Source organism: Neopelma chrysocephalum, unplaced genomic scaffold, assembly GCF_003984885.1.
Source record: "Neopelma chrysocephalum unplaced genomic scaffold, ASM398488v2 Primary Assembly neopelma1_138, whole genome shotgun sequence".
NCBI classification, from domain to species: domain Eukaryota; kingdom Metazoa; phylum Chordata; class Aves; order Passeriformes; family Pipridae; genus Neopelma; species Neopelma chrysocephalum.
In genome coordinates, this window is record NW_020897800.1 from 6,978,831 (window position 1) to 6,999,026 (window position 20,196).

At 45.6% G+C, this 20,196-nt stretch overlaps 1 protein-coding gene across 2 annotated transcripts in view; it reads right to left on the reverse strand.

Annotated features, from left to right (window-relative positions):
- ZBTB44 (zinc finger and BTB domain containing 44) overlaps positions 1-19,219 on the reverse strand; it is a 36,595-nt gene extending 17,376 nt beyond the window's left edge. For both annotated transcript variants that reach the window (XM_027699351.1, XM_027699352.1), the window contains exons 1-2: positions 19,122-19,219; positions 882-1,951 (exon numbers count right to left, since the gene is read on the reverse strand). In XM_027699351.1, coding sequence (XP_027555152.1) covers positions 882-1,932 — 1,051 coding nt within the window. In that variant the 5' untranslated portion in view covers positions 1,933-1,951; positions 19,122-19,219. The remainder of the gene's footprint in view (positions 1-881; positions 1,952-19,121) is intronic.
- Between the last annotated feature and the right edge of the window lie 977 nt (positions 19,220-20,196).

Here is a 20,196-nt window from a genome sequence, read left to right on the forward strand (position 1 = left end):
AAGCAGAGCAGTCTGCAAACAAAACAGGCTTTATTAAAGATACTTCAGCAAAAAAACTCTACCGAGCACAGGTCAAGCCACTTAACTGAGAATAAAATAGCTGACTTAGGTAAAATTTTGGTAATTAAATTAGAAACATTGCAAACCCTCTTACCTTCTGACTTCCTAAAAGCCATTCAATGCATTCTGTGAGCAGAGGAAAAAAGGGATTGTTCCAGTAACCTTTAAGTATTAGCTACTAATAAAAAACAGCCTGCTAGAAGAAGCCAAAACTGGTTTCAAATTGTCTTTCATGGAAAAAAAAGGATTCTCTCAGCAACTGGCAGCATTTGAAGAAGCAACTTGAGAATCAAATCCCCCAAAAATGGAAAGATTCTCAATATTATGACTGTGTGGTTTTATTTTTGTCTGGGGCATTAAGATAACAGGGTTTCACCACTTATTTTGCAAATCCTCTTACAAAGGCTCTCTGTCACGATTATACAAGATTTGATGCCTGATGCAAAGTCCTGTGGTAACCCTTTATGGCTACAGGCACAAACCTTTCAGATCTGGTGCTGCAGCTCAGCTGAGATCAGTGTCTTTTTGACACTAATGAAAGCAGAATTAGTTCCCTCAGTCAGGCAACTAGAGGTAAAATGGAGTTATCAACCTCTGCTGAATGAGGAGGGCTTACCTTTCTCAGCTGCCTTCTGCAAAGTTATTTAAAGAACTCCAAGATTATAAGTAACATTTCATGAAACAGGGAAAAAAGGCCGTTTCTCTGAATCAAAGCATAAAAACTCACAAGGCAGGTTTCCTCCAGTAAAATTCCAAGTGCACACGTGCCTATTACAGGCTTCTCTGTACGTACTCATACCTAAGGCCAGAAATGGTCGTACCTATGGATGAAGACTGTGGGCTGATCAGGAGATCCTCCTGCACTTGCTCGCTCCCTGGGACTGTCTGCTGATCGCTCAGGGAGCTCTGGGAAGCGCTCACGGGCTGTGACACCTCCTCGTGCACCTCCTCGTCGCTCAGCCTTTCCACCTTGACTCGCACATCCTCCTCGATCACCAGGGGAGAACTGGCTTTGGTGCTCTCACAAGTCACGTAATCCGCCATTCTCCGGTTGGACTCGGAGGGCCCAGGCATTTCCAAAGTCCGTGAGTTCTCCGCCTGCTTCACCTTTTCCGACTGAAGTCTTCGATCAATTCCAAAAGGAAAAGTCCAGGGAAAAGCTAAGGATGAGTCTACGGGCTGGTTTCTGGACTCCGGGTAGGAAGTTGAGGGATTGAGCACTTGGGGGGAGCTGGTTTGTGTGTTGCACTTGAGGGGGCTCTCAGGAGACATAACGATGTAGCTTTTGCGCTTCCTCCGTGACTCCCGGCACACAGGGATGGTTCTCTCCACCACGCTGCACTCGGAGGAGACGGGGGAAAGGCTGCCGTCGCGGGAGGTGAAATTGCAGTTTGCACTGTTCTCCTGCCCTGCATCCAGCACCTTCTCCTGCTGGCTGTTGGGCGTGTTCCACAAAATGCTGGACTTCATGAACTCGGAGCACGTGCTGGCCACGCTGAACATCTGCATGTAGCTGGCTGCAGCCAGCACATCAATGATGTTCTCCGTGTTGATAGACAGCGTTGCCGTGTAAGCGTATTCCAGCAGTGGGATGAACCCGGTCACAGTCACATGGTGCAGGTCCAACACGCTCTTGCTCTCGTCCTCTGCTTGGCCCACAAGTTTGGAGCGGAAGAAGTCGCTGCAGGCCGCCAGGACCACCTTGTGCGCCCTGAAGATCTTGTCCTGGACACGGATGGTGATATCACAGAAGTGCCCATCGTTGCGGAGCATGTTCAGCTTCCCCAGCATCTCCTGACTGTGAGCAGGGGAGTTATGAGTGAATGTTTTAACACCCATTTTTAGATGGTTCTCCCAGTGTTCTTCCCACATACAAGAGATCACAGGTGTCCTGGAACAAAGAGGAAAACTGTCATTTTTGTGTCAGAAAGCGGAAGTCAAGTGGCTTTATAAGACTCTGTAAGAAGAAAATTCAACCAAATTCTTTCAGATCAGTTTTTTCTAGGATCCAGGTTGTGCAAGGGACTAATTCTACAGAAATGCAATTACTTACTTGCAATTTTCATAAACATGGATCAAATTATTTGTAGTCTATTCCTATATATCTCTATATATATCTCCCTATATCTATCTCTCTATACATATATAATAAATAACCCTATATAATCTGCTATATTTCTGCTACTGCCCACTCAAAACCAAATACCCAACACACTTCAAAGAAATGTTTGCAATACTAAAACAAAAGCATTTTTTTTTAACTAACAGTGGGTAGAAACCTGTATTTTTATCTTCTGGGCCCAGGAAACTCTTGCTTACAGTTCTTAAACCTGACAGAGTGTTGAATGTTTCTTTTAAGTGGAAAAGACGTCAGCTTGGGTCAACTTACAAGTGTGCAGGAGCAAGTAAATCTCCCAGAGATGGTATTTAATTCCAGAAAAGCTTTAGAGAAACTACAACGTGAATTTCCAGAGGCCAGAGTTCAAGCTGGTAAACATAAAACAACAGCTGCCAATAGCTCTGCTTTCCTGCTGCAGTGCAGGTACCGATTGCCTAAAGCTGCTTTTAATAAACAGTTTTGGACTAGGGTGAGGACTTATTGAAAATTCCTTCAGAAACACAATGCATTAGAAACCTCGAAGGAAAGTTTAAGTCTCAATCAAATACATATATATTGATTTTATATGTGTGACAAATAATACAAGGAGGGCAACTTTTTTCTTCTGACAATAAAAACCTCTCTTCTTTGGGTTCTCTTCATGTGGGGACAAATGCTTGTGTTTTGTGCAAGAATGGGAGGTGTGACCCACACTGGTTGCAAATTTTAGGGCTGCAGCAGCCTCTAAAAACTAAATGACTCTGATTTGAGGAGGGTGAAGCTGATCCACCACTCACTCCCTCTGCAGTACACAGGGGAAAGACAGTGCCAAGCAAGATGCCACATGCCCAGACATCCCCTGGGATGGAACTGGAACTGCTGTGGCCACCAAGAAAATCAGTTCCTGGGTTTTCTCCAAACTCTTCTGAATTATTTCACTGTAAACGAAACACAACCCACCGTGTTTCACCTTCTTAAGTCCCCCACTCTCCACCCCCCAAGCTTCCATGAAGGGTTTCCGTGTTCCACATGGTTCACACAATTACCACGATATAGAAATATCATTGGGTTAAACAACAACATAATTGGATCTGATTAGTTCCTGGAGTCAGCAGCTTCTTCACATCATCCTTCTTTCCTTTCCACATACACAAAAGCATATCACACTTACAAGTTGCTCATGTGGAGATTCTCAGCTACAAAGAGCAAGTTTGGAACAACTTACTCCAAATGTCACATATTGAAATGGCAGCTGTCAGAGCCTACCTTGTTCTACACACATTTACACTTGGCTGCTTCTTGTAGCTGGGGTTTCACTTTTGATACTCAAACCCTTTCAGACAGAGGAAAAAGAACTATTCGAGAGAATAGATTAACTAACACTTGACAATATAAAGTCTGGGAGAAACCGTAAGGGCCATTTGAGTTTAAAATGAGATTTCACACTAGTGCAGAGGAAGAAGTTAAGCACAAGCAAAACACTCCCTTCACTGAAAGAAAATGGATCGACCTCAAGAGGCATCTGAACATCCAGACTGTTTGTTCTCCAGCATGAATCAAATGAAAAGCATATTCCATTGATCTCAGACCAAAACACTACAGTAAAAGCTTGTAACAGCATATTCTAAAATGGCCTTGGGATACCCTTCCTTCTGAAATCCCAGGCGCTGCAGCAGTTCCTTGGCACATCAGAAGTCCAGAAGTGCTTCTGCTCAGCAACTGGCTACAAAAGGAATAAAACATTCACAAGGACTATCCACAGAACAATCTGGTATTTAGAAACAGTACCAATACATCATTACGAACAAGGAGAAAATCAAGAGCAATCCTCCCAGTTCCTGTAGGCCCAGAATAATCCATTTTTCTGTTCAGCTGAGTGAGAAATGCTCATCCCTCAGTCCCTAAGTGAGAGCTTTACTCTGTTGCCCTGCTCTGAACCATTCCTTGTCTTGCTTCCCCCCTCCTGCAGCCTCTCCCCTCCTCTGGCTTCCTTTCTCCTTCTCCTTTCATCTTTTGCTTCCTTGACCTTGATCTGGTTACAGAATTCAAAATAAAATAGTGGAAGTCAGTGATGTGCAATAAACTGATTTAAATTTATTAAGGAGCAGCGTTCCTGCCATGAATGTGGGATATTGCTCTGTCAAATCACTTCTGTAAAATGACTTTCCCCCTCATTGCATTGACACCACCATTTAAACAAGTGGCTCCTAACCAGGCCTCAGTGTGGACAAGGAGCATTTTTGGGAAAATCCAAAGGGGTGGGCTGAGCAGGGCAAACAATGTCAGTTCCTTACAGTTAATGAGGAAGTAAAAACATCAAATATTTTTAGAAGATAATTTAAACAATTTGAAAATATGCTCCACATGAAAAGCTGAGTGTGCTAGAGCAGCCAGGTTATAAAATGGATCAACTCTCTCTGGCAACCTCTCAGTGGCACAGGGCATTTTTACAGCTGCACTCCCAGTGACTAAAGAGGGGAAAGGGTTGCAGTGTTACAGTTTCACCCCCAGTCCAACATTTCTGTCCCATCACCATTTTGAAATGACATTTTGGCACGTCTGATTTCCCATTATCAGCCAGTCCCTGACAGAGCTGTTGGACCATAAAGTGCAGGGTGGCAGATCCAGGAGTGATTACAGAACCAAAATCCAGAACTAAATATACCTGTTCCTTTGCAAGGGCTGGGGTGGGGAGAGCAAGGTGCACACCTAAACTAAGTGATAAGTGGGTTGAAGCTGGCAAAGTTGTTCATCTTTGAGCCACAAACCATTAGGGATTCTCCAAGCAGGGATCAGGGATGGTATCACAGAGACAGAAGCTTTTCCTCCTCCTCCCCACAATCCCGAGGCACACACACCTTGCCCACAACTCATGGAGTATTTCTAAGCTCTAGGAAAACACAATGAAATTTAAAGACACTTTCACAAGTTTTAAAGATATTCCCAGTGGGACACTTTAGCCCATATTTAATGGGCTGTATTGAACAGACATTTGCAGTTTAAGAGAATGTTTTTTCCAGAGCGCATCCCTGCCCTGGAGATGTGTGGGGATTCACCACCAAAGCGCAGATCCTTGGAGAAGGTGAGAATTCAAACATGAGCACTACAGGACCTCCAGAGCAAGGAGAATTTTGTCCACTATTAGCCAAAAGCAGTGTGAAGGGAAGTGCTATTGTACCAAAGACTTTGTACAATTTAGTTGAAAATTAGTTGGTTTTTTTTTTACTCCCAGGAGTACTGACAGAGACCTGACCTTTAAGCAGTTCAGGGTAACTCAGCTCATTCTCGCTGTTTCAAGGCTCCCGAAAAACAAGTTTTAGCAACAGTTACCAAGTCACATTCACTATTTTGGCATTAAACATGTGTCAAGTTTCTGTGCTTAGAAACCATAAAGAAGAAACTGTACTCTATAAATGTAATGTTATAATGTAATGAAACTGTAAATTGAAAAGAAACTAGAACAGAACTGAAAAATATTCCTCACGTGACCTGCCTACTTCATGTACACCAAGTTTAGCTCCTTATTCACCTTCTGCTGCACCTCAAATCATTGGGTTTGAAACATGGTACCTACAATAATCTTTTGGAAGAGTCACTGAACGAAACTCACAGAGCTGCTCACATTCAGTTTCTCACTTAGTCACATCATTTTACAACAGAAGTAATTTTTAGCACCACAAAACTACCACCCCACCTTTAACCTCCATATCCTGACCTGTGGCAACTTACAACATGAAAACACCAAATTTTTCTGAATACTGAAATCAACAGACTTTAGATACATAAATGTCATGTTGGCTTTGGTACTCAAAAAGCTCAGGAAATTCCCACCCTTGTGGGAAGTCTCAGCAATCCCTTAGGTACCTGTGAGCCCATGGTGGAAATTAGGTCACTAATTTTTTAAATTTATTTTTAATGCAGATCACTCCTTGGGCACTGGCAGCACCATCCCATCAACAGCAGCAGCCAGACACAGACAAATGTTCCACATGGATAAACGTGTGACCTGGATCACTTATCTCTGTCACTGCAGTACACAGGCACCAGCACCCCCCCCTCAAATTAACTGGTTTGTATAATTAAGTTCATGATTGAATCAGAATAACTGTTCTTAGTGTGTATTTAACTTCAAGTTGCCTACTTCTATTTCAGCCTTGCAATACTTGTGTATCTAAATACGCATCTGTTTCCCCAACAGCAGCTGGCCTAATAAAAGGTACTATCTCCACTACAGATCTGGCCCTGCTTCACTTCACAAACTGCTGGCTGGAGCTGCCACACTGTTCCTGTTTCAAACAAATCAACAGCACTTTCTAAACTTTATTTAAAACCATATTTTAACCCAGGTCAGTAAACCTAGTTAGAACTCAGCCCAACACAGCCAAGCCTGATGGTATTCATGAAAAAGAGGAGGCAAACAGGAGGCTTCTGTGCTCAAAATCACATCGATGTGCAGCATCCACTTTGGTGCTCTGGAATCTGTGGAATGCAAACCTGTAACCTTCGGCTGCAGTGGGTGAGAGGACCAGGGAAATGAACCATCCTGGGAAGTATGCAGGGCTTCAGAACTTCCATTTCCTCTAGGACAGCAGATTTAAAACCCTGAGTGCACAAAGGAACCAGTGTTGAGGCATAAACACCGTTCTGTTAAACCCGAAATAGATGCTGAGCTCCAGCCTGTACATGGAGTGAGGTGATGCCATGCCCTGTGAAAAACCGGGAGCTCAGTGCTGGGGCTGAGCTGGCCCTTGGTCTCTCAGTTCAGGAACCAGACTCTGATTCTCCACTGAAATACCCCAGGACACTCCTGTGTCCCTTTCCTCCCAGCTCCTCAGAAGAGGACAACTTCTTGTTTTAAGGAGTTTGGAGGTCTTTGTTCTTGGACATGTTCTCTGCACGTGGGACAGTCCTCTGGGAAGATCTGCCCAGCAAAGAATGGCTGATGGCAGGTAAGTAACTTCAGAGAACTCCACTTGGGCGCTGGAATGGAAGAGCAATTTCACCTAACAAGCTGAAGGCCTGAAGTTCTACAAGCCACCCATTTATCGTTAGCAGTAACACTCCCTTTCACAGCAGAAGGCATACAAAAGTGTGTTGTGCTTTGCCTGTGTACTCCAGAAATACTGCACTTGACAAGACCATATGTTTTGTAAAGATTGGGGTTTTGGACACCACTGTTGACAAGTTCACGTGCCAGAGATTTTGAGCCATTGCCTTCATGTACCATTAGTGTCATCCCCAGAAAGCATTTGTTGGCTGCTCTGTACTCACACCCAAGCTTGTACCTATGTTCAACACTTAATTTTTATTTTTATTTCCAAGAGCACTTTCCGAGGATGCAAATTGCTTCACAAGCAGCCACCTCTTCCTCTGAAAAACTCCTGGTAAAGAGACTTTCCAAATTCTAAAATTTATATCTTCCTAAATTTTAGGTAGAGTCCACCAGAGGCTGCTGCAGAAGGGTGGCGGGCAGTACTCCAGCACTAGAGTTAAGCTTAATGGAGGCAGATAAAACACTATCAGGAAGCACCATGGTTCAAAATGATCCAGGTCTGTGTAAATAACATACATAATTTTCAGAGTCTTTAAGTGTTTAACACATGGAAACTACATTGTGCCAAGAAGCTCTCCCTGTTCCCCAATTTTAAATACATTTGTATGCATCTAGATAAAAGTTTCTCATGAGCACTGTAAGAGCTGAGGTTTACAAAGTCAAAACACCAAGGCTGAAACTCTTTACAAAAAACTGCTGAAAAGATTTTCACATCTGGAAATCCTGAGCTGTGACAGTGCCCATGAAAACTTCTGGCAGCAAACAAGGTAAACCTCTGCAGGGCAGGAAACAGGCAGGTACAAAAGCACACAGTATTTCTTTACTGTAAGTTCTCCATCAGACCATCAGGAATAGTATTTATTCCATTAGGAACAGTATTTATCTGCAAAGGACAAGGAGAAAAAGCATCCAACAGCTTCCCTTCCAATATAATTATGCAGGAACAAGGTAGACCCAGGGTGTCCATGTGTTTCCTACTCCTAACAGATCTCTTCAGTTTCCCCAAAATGAAACCCTATAATAACAGAAAACAAAAGTTTTAACTGTACCATGCCATGAGAAGAAAGCAGATGCGTGTGGCCATGACAAGGTCCCAGCTCACAGTCACAGCACTGACTCACATTGTCACTGCTACTGAAAACATTAATATTTCACAGGGATAGGAAGAGAATGACTCGGACCATGGAAACATGAATTTGCACGATGCAAATCTAGTAGGTGCGTTTTAATTCCCAGGGCTGGTGAAAGCATTGAGACAAGTAGTGGGGTGCCAAGCCCAGCAATTTATTCTACAAAATGGTTTTATTGTCAGTTGAGATGGTAGGTCAGCTGCAACAGAACACTCCTAAGAGGATAAAATTAGAAAACATTTACATGCACATTTCAGGGGAACAGCACCAACAGACTTTCCCTGCACAAAAGAGCACAGATTATCTTAGACTGGTTTTTGTGACTGGAACTTCAGCTGAGTGTTGAATCCAGGAGCTGACCCCCCTTCTCCCTGAGATGCTGAGGCTCCCAGCCACTTGTCACCACTGCAATTTATCACTCCAAACACAGTCACTGGTTTTGGCAACTGGGCCTTGTTCACTCTTGGTTTTTTGGAAGAAGCTAATATAGTTAACTTCTTGAAGTATATTCCTATACAAGAGAGAGCAAAAAATTCACCTACTCTGGCTTTCTGTTTTAACTCTTACCAACAGCAAAGTGTGAGATTTGGTCAGAAACCAACAGCGCTGCTGCACACACCCAACTCGAGCTCTCCATGTGCCTCAACGTGTGATTTACGTGTGGCAGGGGAACAGATATGCACCAGGTGTGAGGGTAAGGAAAGAGCTCCCATTCCTAAAAATAGATACAAAAATTCTCATTTTGTCATGATGAGTCCAGGGCCTGCTTAGCAATTTTGTCATGCTCATCCACCACTTACAGTGGGTTCCAAGGTTTGGAATGCACAGTGATTCAGAACTTCAGTAGCTCATCCCTCACCTGCCACTGTCCTCAGGACACATCCCCTAAGCGTGGCTGTCTGGACTCAGCTCATCTGAGCAGAATAGAAGGGGCCTGTGGGGAAGCCAAAGTATCCTTAGAGACTGAGACCCTGTGGTGACTCAACACTAACCTTGTCCTGCAAAATCATACAATCATTTAGGTTGGAAAAGACCTTTTCAGTCTGAAAGACTGAGAGAATTGGGATCGTTCAGCCTGAAGAAGGGAAGGCTTCAGGGTGACCTAACTGTGCCCTGCCAGTGCCTGAAGGGGCTGACAAGGAAGATGGAGAGAGACTATTTACAGGGGTCTGGAGTGACAGGACAAGAGGGAGTGGCTTCAGACTGACAGAGAGTAGGGTCAGATTTGGATATTAGGAAAAAAATTCCTCTCTGTGAGGGTGGTGAGGCCCTGGCACAGGTTGCCCAGAGAAGCTGTGGCTGCCCCATCCCTGGAAGTGTCCAAGGCCAGGTTGGACGGGGCTTGGAGCAACCTGGGCTAGTGGAAGGTGTCCCTGCCCATGGCAGGGGGATGGAACGAGATGGGCTCTAAGGCCCTTTCCAACCCAAATCATCCTGGGATTCTATGATTCCATGAATCTGTGTTGCCTGGCAGGACAGGGAATGGCACCGTTCTTGAAATCCAGTTCTGCACCTTTCTGGCACTTTATTTCAACTTCTCCTTGCCAGAAGGCCAACAGCACCTTTAGCATGTGCTTCTACTTCCTTCTTGTTTTTGCAGAACTTGAGTATTTTTACACCATAGATATTAAGCACAACACCTGCTGTGAAAGCAATGCAGCCCAAGAACAAATCAGAACTACTTGCTCAGTTCAAAATATCTCAGTTGTCTAAACTATAAAGCTCCAATAAAAAGTGTAGTTTCCAGACTGAGATGACCAAAGTCATCCTCATGCTGTCTTTTATATGCTGCCTCAGCATATAAAAGTGGAAAAAAACCCAAAACATCTACAGTAATGAGAAAGAGGTGTACATGTCTACTACTTTTATTTTAGAATATTAAACCCAACATAAAACATCACAGAGCTGTTGTTCTGGTACTGGGATGTCATAGCAAAGAAAAAGTTGAGAACCATTTGTCAAACCATCACTACTTTTCAGGAATTGCTGTTTCTACATCAAACATGATGTGCAACGTGTCTGGCTTGTCATTTCCTCATGCTAGTGATGCTTCCAGATTTATTCTTGTCCCTCATCATCCTGCATATATTGCCTACAGGAAGGGGCCTGCAAGACATTCTCCTGACTGATCTCAAACTGGCAGGAGAATTTAATCCTACTGCAAACCTCTCTTTTTAATTTTATGTCAGGAACTGCACATCACTTATGTCTCAGGCAAATGAGAGTTGTGGTATCTGCAGCTGATAACCAATACACGGATAAACCAGGACATTCTTAACTGTGAAAGTGTCACAGAGCTGGAATTTCAGACAACCTGGAGCTCTGTACATGACACTGAGTATGTTGGATTAACACAGCAGGAAGATTAAAGCACAGCTACAACTCCTGGCCCAGATAAAACTTGCAGATTAAAGATCACGCTGTAGGTGTGTAAAACATGCTACCACTCCTTTCATTAGAAGTTAATCTAAAAGTGTTTCCATTAGACACTGCTGTGATTAAACACTGGTATTTGAATTCTCAGGGAAAAGGTGTCAGTGCAACACAAGATGCAGGATTGTTCAAAGACTGTCTCATTTTGTAATACACACCTGCAAAAAAGCTTGGCAACATTAACACTGTGATAATTTCTTCTCTCAAATATTTAGTGTACAAGGTCTGATTATTTAAAAATATAGAGATGTTTTCATCTCTCAAAGATATATGATTATAGCTGTTTGTATACAACTGCAGAAATGTGGTGAAATAAAAACAATCTGAAGAAAAAAAGAACTAAGAATAAGAAAACAAACAGAAAATGGGACACCACCTGTGTTTACTGAAGTTAAAGTATCTCAAACTTGATAACGTATTTTTCAGAAAAAGAGGAAATGCCAGCTATGATGAGACCTTAACTAAAATGTTTTAATAACATGATCTAGAGCTATTAGTGAGAACAAGGAGATGAAGAGACAAGCTGAAGCTAAGGAGCTGGCTGAAAGAAAGTAACTCATGTACCTGAAATAACAGGTTAAAGAGTTCACCCGGGAAGTGCCATAGTTATAGCAAAGATCTCCGAGACACTGGCTCAAAAAATGCTGATGAAAAGGTGAAGCACAAGGCATAAAAACAAATGACGGAGAACTGGCATCCTGGGAACAGAAGGAACTTCATGGGAAATCCATCAGTTTGAAATTAACATTTGACATGATATATTAAGGAGCTAATAATGGACTTGAGCTGTAAACTGAAAGCCAATGAGTTAAAAGTAACTTGGGAGCAAGATCTCCACACTATTAAATTACAGCCGACCAAAAGGCCCCCAGAACCACCAGCCTATTGCAATGCCTCATTTTTGGTCAGGTATTTGTCAATATGTATTTTCACCTCCTGAAAGATTCTCAAGAGGGGGGTTTTGGTTTGTTTTCCTTCTCTGGGCAGCTCCCCCTTAACGTCTCTGCAAAGTAGACATAGATCTTTTCAGAGCATCTGACCTTACCAACCACATTCCAGCCAGAACTAAGAGGGTATACATTAAGTTCACTGATCAGCACGACAGCTCCTAATCTCAGGATCTAATTAAAAGCAGAGATTACAATAATCAGGGCAGGACAGTAGTGCTGTATGTAAATTGATCTGACGCCACTGGCCACTTTTATGCAACACAAGATGTTCTTTGAGACCATTTACAGATACATAATTAAGATAAATGTCATTTTTTAAGGCTCTGTACCTTCCTATGTAACTCAAATTTGCTGGCTCCAACAAAACCTGTGTTTCATGCAACAGCCAGACTCTGAAGGAAACTTATCTGGGGAGAATTGTCTTGTTTTCCCCAGCCTTGACAGAGTTGTTGAAGTTTTGGTGTGATCATTTGAAGTCGGCTCTTTGGGAGAACAGAGTGTTACCATTCACTATTTCAAAGCACTCAGATTTAACTTGTTGCCTTTCTGAAGCTGCAGTGCAGAGTATAAAGTTTATGTGCCTAATATAGCTTTCACAGGGTTGAATAAGCAAACCAGATAAATGCCACCTTCCCCAGCCTCCAGCACTTTCAACATTGCATTGTAGGAATCTCACATTAGTGCTCCATGTAACACATAAAAGCAAATTTTCTGACAGTACTTAAAACTGAGGCTCGTTTAACAACATGAGCAGTAGCTGCTAAAAGGCCTTGTTCCAGAATAAATTACCTTTATTCTCATAATAAAAATTAATATATGAACTTCACTGGACAGAGTGTTTTGGGATATTTCACAGCAGATTCACTGTCCTGTACTTTCTGTTTTTCATCAGCTCTCCAAAAAAGCACATGATCAAACTACCAGATCTGCCCTGAAAGTAAGATGTTTGTGTCATCAACATATGAAACAAATCTCCATTTAAGGCTTTTTTTTACTAGAATAAAAGCAACAAGTGAATTCGTAGTCCTCCTTGTATCCTTACACATGGAAGTGCCTCAGAATGTAATCAGATTATAGGACTGATGTGTTACATCCCTGAGGCATACATTCAAATTTAACAATGGCAGTTTTCATGCATCATTTTTAGGTGATCTCAGTAACTTCTTTACACTTTCACTCCGTGCAAACTCAGGTTAAATTTACCCCAAATTTCTCAGTGTAGAAAAGCCGTTTCATGACTGCTTCCCACTCTGTGTAATAAAAAGCAAGGCTTCAGTTTTATAATCCTTGGTCTTTAAAAGCAGCACAAAAAAATACAATTGAAAATTAAATTCTTTTAAGTACTGCAAATTGCCAAAAAATACCCATAAAGTACTTTCATTTGTCACGCGGCAGCAACCTGCTGGTTTAAACTAATTCCAGAAAGCTATTTTTTCTTGTTTTACCATGGCTACCCACTGCATTTCAGTCTTCACTCTCAGAAAAGCATATCGATATAAACTCGGGAAAAATATACATGAAAGACTACTCAAGTCAGCCTCCCAAATTAGTCACGAAAGTAAAAATTTCCAAGCCCTTTTTGGTGCTAGAATGTGGAAGAAATATCAGGCAAAATGGCATGAGTTTTGTAACTCACACCAAAACATTCTCGTAGGGTTACAAAAAATGGCAGTTTCTCTCTCACTTTTATTCGAGATTAACGAAGAAGTGTTATACTGCAATGAAATCCATGTTAACTATAAATAATGAATTTTTGTGCAGTGCAATGCAAATCTCAACTCTCACCGCAGCACCCCAGCCCCATTAACACCTCAAGTGCTGGAAGCAACACCGAGGAAAAACCTGAGTGAAGAGCAGAGGGGAGAGATCACAGCAAAGCCTCCCATCCCGTGCAATCCGCAGAGGAGAAAAGGCAGGGATAATCCAGACGGCATGGACTGCTGCCAGCTAGTCAAGGTGTCACAGACATAAAAACAACAGCCACCTTCCCAACGGAAGCAGCTATAAAGAATCCTGAACAAGCTCAAGCAAGGCAGGAATGTGGTTGTGTCATCACCCTTTCAGCACTACGTGTACCCTTTATTTTCCTAATGACTCATTTATGCAGATAAATGCCTAAAAGGAGCTCCTCTTGGCCCCCAAATTAAAAATCCTTGTATTTATCTACAAATTATGTTATCAGGTGAGCAGCAACTCCACAGGCTGTAGCTGCCTGACCTTGTATGGCCAATGCTGGGCTGGCAGAACCATATCCAAGGAGAGTTTTGTGGGTTTTTTTAAATATAACATTTCACAGAAACTTCTCAGAGTAGGTATTTCATAACAGGGGCACTTATCCACTTAAAAACCCCAAAACAAAGACAGAAGACTGCAGAAACTGTCAGCCCACAGAGCTCCAACATTGTCAATATCTGTCCCTAATATGGGACCAACTTTCCCTTAACTCGGCAGTTATTCCCAAATGCATTAGTAATTTCCAGGACTCTTGGGTCTCCACAGGACATGGCATCTTCATGCTTCCAACACCTTCCAACAGATTTAACTCTGGTAAGTATCACTAAAATTGTAGTTTTTCCATAACACACTCTTGGTAATATCCAAATACAAAATGCTTTATCAAGTACCACCTGTAGCTGTTTTTATAAACTCAGATCTTCTTCAGTAGCTCTAACTATATTTCCACTAAAATATCTCTCACTACAATTACTATGTTCACTTGTACTTCTGAATATAAAACATTACACACAGTAAATGTTTATAATGTTATCACAGATGAGGTACAAAGTGTCCTTTTAGAAAGCATCTCTTCATGCTCTGGAAAAACTGCCTTTTTTCAGCCTTCTTGCGTGGAGCAGGCAAACAAATATTGTGGTCAAATCACCCCAAATAATAAACCCCAAAGTGCAGTAGATGCACAGGGGACATGACTGAGCTGTCTGTGTTAGCTCCTCCACTCTTCCCCTGGCCACTGTCACACACCACATGCTGAGCCCAACACACTTTTTGCAGTCCTTATTATCCCATCATTCCCGTGCTCTGATAAACCTGTTCATGTGAAATAATTATTTCACCAGCCCTGAACTGGAATGCATTAAAAACACGCTATTGACAAATAGTTTAAGTCCCTTCCTTAACTTGACTAATTGGAATGTAAGAATTAAATTAAAAGCTGCCATCTCATTTTATCAGGTTTGCAGCTCTTTTCCTACCACCACCATTTCATTTAGGCACCTTGCACAAAGCAATCCCAGTACATTTGCTTTCATCCAGTGAAACCATTAGAAGAATCAATTTGATCTCCAAGGCAAGTTAAGAGTAATGGACTCCAATGTTTACTTAGCAGCAAGCACACAACTATTTAATTAGTTCTGGATGCTGGAAACTGCATCTTGGAGGCAACAGCCGCAGCCACAAAGAGTGAGGAGTTTCAATTTGTTACAGAAATCAATGTTTTTAGGATGTTTTTTTCTGCTTATAACTACTGACTTCCATATGGAAACGCTGCCACAGGTAGAGGCACCTCTCCCAACCGGTTTGGGTCCTGCAATCTCACACAACAGTTCCCCAAGGGAACAAGCAATTAAGCTGCTGCCCCTTCCCAGCCACACGCGATTCCAGGATCGATGTTGTATTTGAAGTAACAGACTGTGAACAGGCTCTGCAACTGTGGCATTTCATTTAGAAGGCAGTACTTGACACATTGAAGCATTTGGAATTCCTGAAGTCTGGCTGTCTGCACAGTTGCATAATTTGAGCAGGGATAACCTACTTAAAACTGGGAGAGGGAGAAAAATGTCAACAGACAACCCCTTCTACGTCAGGGGACATCTCCTTCCTCATCACGTGCCAGCAGAAGCATCACTGCTTTGTCACAGTTTGACTTTCTTCTTGTTTAAACCAGTGGATTACAATGCTAAAAGGAGTGATATATCTGGAGATATATGTATCAACAGATGTTCTCCCATACACTCAGACATTCTCTGAGCCCACTGAAAAAGAAGTTTACCAGATGTAATGGCCAAGGCCGGTGAAATAAGTTGTGAAATAACTCACACAAGTGTGAAGGACCCAAGACTTGGTCCTGGTTGCACGAACACCTCACACACCACAGGCACCACACATTCATTCACAAGGACTTAAAAATACTTTCAGCAAGTCATGGAATACAACCAAACCCAATGTTTGGGTGCTTGTTCAACCTCAGACAGGGGGAAGCTGTATTTGCTTTTGATCCTCTTGGCAAACAGCTGACCAGACCCTCTGAACAGCACAATTCCCTACAGACACCACAGAATGAAACCACGCCTTTGGAAAGTGCCAGAGTTTATGATTAACCTCCTGTTGCAACAAACATGGCAAGGATTTAGTTTCACTCGCTCACTACTCTTACGCACTGTGCAAGGAATACCTAAGGACACTCTCCCCCCTCCAAGCCTCAGTCACAGAAACAGGAATTCTCTCACCCTGTAAACAAATCCAGTGTGATCCTCTCTCCTGACAAGTCAGCATCCCTGCAACACCCACCTGGGGAGACTAAAGTAGGGCTGGAAATTCCCTCCCCCTGGAAAGGGACTGCTTGGAGTGTTTGCACCAATTAAAGCTTCGGATTAAAACCAGCTGTTTAAATACAAGTAGTCTCGAGGGAGAGACACTTAGAGCATTGTAACTGGTTTTTGGAATAAACAGTTTGATATCAATGGCAGCATTTACACTGACAGAGCTGTGTCTGAGCTCTCAGGTTCAGTTCCACCTCCTTAAATAGCTGTACTTAAACCCAGGCAAGGTCCTCAGGTGCATCACAACTCAGACCTGAGTCACGTGTAGACATCAAGTAAGAGACCTCCATGGCAGAAGAAAAACACATTGCACTCAAAATACCCCAAAGGCTCCTGGATGCTGGTCTGTGACCTGCCTGCACAGGAGTCATTCCCACTCAGCATCACCTTGCAGGGTCCACAGAGCAGTGCCATAGATGTGTCCCACATGTGACAAACAACACATCACCTTGTCTATAGAAACACTCAGCTGGGAGCCAGGGATCAGCTCAGGATGGGAACTGGGAGACCTGAACCTCAGGAAGAGCTGCCAGGTGGCTACCTAGGGGATACACCCCAAGGAAAATAAAATAAAAATTTTGAAAGGGAAAAGGAAAAGCCTCGTGCCAAGCAAAAGCACAGAAGGAAAGCAGGGGCAAACGTGACCGGGAAACCCGAGAAACTCCCCACGTGGGTACAGCAAACCAAGGGCCTCAGCTGAGGAAAACTATGAAAGCAGGAGACTTCTAGAAACATCCCAGGATGGTTTAGGTTGGAAGAGGCCTTTAAGATTATCTAGTCCAACTCCCCTGCCATGGGCAGGGACACCTTCCACTAGCCCAGGTTGCTCCAAGCCCTGCCCAACCTGGCCTTGGACACTTCCAGGGATGGGGCAGCCACAGCTTCTCTGGGCAACCTGTGCCAGGGCCTCCCCACCCTCCCAGGGAACAATTCCTTCCCAATATCCCATCTAACCCTGCCCTCTGGCAGTGGGAAACCATTCCCCCTTGAACTGTCACTCCATGGCCTTGTCCAAAGTCCCTCTCTAGCTCTCTTGGAGTTTGAGTGCCTGGAGTGCCTCCTTTAGGCACTGGAAGGGGCTCGGAGGTCTCAGAAAACATCCTGGAATGGACAAATTATGTATATGACCAGAAAAAGAGAAAGTGATGGTATTTTAGACCTGTGGGATCTGCAGATACCCAGGCAGTACAAAGGCTACTTGATTTTACTCTGGTGGACTGTTCAGCAAAGAAAACCTCAAAGTCAAAGTGAAAACCAAGGTAGGCTTAACCTGATAATATCACAGTGCAGAATCAACAGAGACCAGGAAGGCAAAAGGTGGGAATCTCAGCCATGAAAGGTGGAACAGGCAGCCAAGAAGAGACAAGCGGTGGGTACCGGGCTGACCTCCCTGGCACATGCAGCAGGGAAGAGCTGGGGGCAGGACCCAGAACAGCTGCCACGGGGCATCTCTGGGAACATCCAAGACATGAAAGGACAAAGTGGGAACCTTCTCCCTGGAAGCATGCAGGAGAAATGTCTGCCTGTCCCAAAGGCTACTGGTGAAACACTGGATGCACCTTCCTGAGGTGTACAAACACACACAACATGGGATGCACCAGCTTTTGGCAGGAAATCAGTGGGATAACCCTCATGTGTGTGTGGAGGAGGAGACACACATCCTTCAGTGGGCAGAACAGGCTCCACAGCACAGGAGATGGGCTGGAGGAGTCATCCCTCAGGCTCTGGAGGAGGATATGTCTCCTTGGGTGGGGAAAAACTCAGCAGCTTTTTGTAGACGGGTAGGAGCCTCGTGAAGTGGAGCGTTTAACGGACTCTGGAGGTCAAGCATGGAGTTGATTTCACCTTCACATGGAAACAGGGATAGCAGATTTTGTGAGGTACTGTGTGGGAAGGAGAGGTAACAGGCTCTGGGCAAGCAAGAAGCAGATTATACCCTCCCAAAATCTGCCAACGTTTATGTCTCTATAGCAATATAATTCTGGATAGATGGAATGAGAGCAGAAAAACACAGAGTAGGTCTGGGCAGGTGCGTGGCCACAGAGGCAGCACAACAGACCCCAGCAGATGGGCACTAAAGAATGTGCAGAAGGGGCTGTTGTAGGAAAAAACCAAAAACGCCACAAGAACAGCAGGCTCTGCCCAACAGCTCGTGGGAATCTCTCTAATTCCTCCCATAAACTGCAGTGGAGGCAGCAGGTATCCCGTTGGGATGCAGGAAACAACACCACTGCCCCTCACACCCCCTGGAACTACAGGTTTGATGTGCACCCACGGGCCTGGGCAGTCACCCCTCAGGGCAGGGGGCACCCAAGGAGAGGTGACACCGGGACAGGGGGCAGGGGACACCCCCAAACACAGACACAGAGGCAGGGAACATCCCCGGAGGGAGGTGACCCCCCAAACAGTGGGACACGGGGCAGGGGACACCCCCAAACACCGGCACAAGGGCACGGCATAGCCCCGGAGGGGCAAACACTTGCACAAGGGGCAGAGAACACCCCCGGAGGAAGGTGACACCCCCAAACACTGGCACAGGGGACACCCTCGGAGGGAGGGGACACCCTCGCCGCGGGAACCCTGCGGTGCGGCGCGGGGGTGACACGGCCCCGCGGGAGGGGGACACCCGGGCTGTGCAGCACGCAACGGGATCCCCCGCGGGGCGAGCGCAGCCCCGGGGCCGCGGGGCACGGCCGGGAAACACCGGTAGGGGACGAGAATGATGGGGGAGAGGGGCCGGGGCCGGAGCCCTCCCGCCCCCCGCCCCTGAGGGGAACCTGAGGCCCCCACGCCACCGACCGCCCCCCTCCCGCCCCAGGCCCGGCCGCGCTTCCCGGTTACCTGCGGGCGGTCCGTGAGGCCGGGCCACTATCTGGGGGCCATGACGGCGGGGCCGGGAGGCGGCGGGACGAGCGGGATATTTGGGATTTGGGGGGGGGGGGGGGGGGGGGCGCCGCCCCCCCGAGCCGGGGGGGACGGGGGCGGGGGGTGGGGGGGGGGCGCGCGACCCCCCCGCGCGAGGGGCGTGAGGGGCGCGCGCGCTGCGCGTGCACGGGGGGCGGGGGGAGCGCGCGCCGCCGGCAGAGCTCCCGCGCGCGCCCGCCCGGGCACTTTGTTTGTGTCCCACAATGCACCGCGCCGCCGGGGGCGGGGCCTCGCGCGTGCGCACTGAGCGGCACCGGCCGGCGGGGGGACCGGGAATGGGGGGATGGGAACCGGGAACGGGAGGATGGGAACCAGGAATGGGGGGATGGGGACCGGGAATGGGACAATGGCGACTGGGAATAGGGGAATGGGAACGGGGACCGGGACCAGGACCAGGAACCGGGAATGGGGGGAGGGAACCGGGAACGGGGACTGAGAAGGGGGGGACGGGAACCGGGAATAGGGACCAAAATGGGAATAGGGAATGGGAATGGGGGGGATGGGAACCGGGAATGGGGGGATGGGGACTGGGAATGGGAACCGGGAATGGGGGGGACCGGGGCTGTGTAACATTGGGGGACGGTGTCCTAGTGCACCTTAGTGAGGGGTAATGGGGTCCAAGTGAACCCCAGGGTGGGGACAGGGTCCTAATGCACTGCAGTGGGGGGAGAGGAGTCTCGGTGCTCCTTAACAGGGGTAATGGGGCCCTAGTGGACCTCAATGGGGGGAAAGTGATCCTAGTGCCACATTATGGGGTAACAGGGTCCTGTGGGTGTACCAGCATGGGGGTAATAGGGTCCCAGTGCACCCTAATGGGGGGTAATGGGGTCCCAGTGCACCCAAACAGTGGGAAAACAAGAGTCCCAAAACCATGCAAACCACCTCCCGATGAACTTTACAGTTTGCATCCCTCCCGATGAACTTTACAGTTAATGAGTCTCTCATTAATCCCCCCCCAATAATTTGGCCCAAATCTGCACTAACTCAGGCT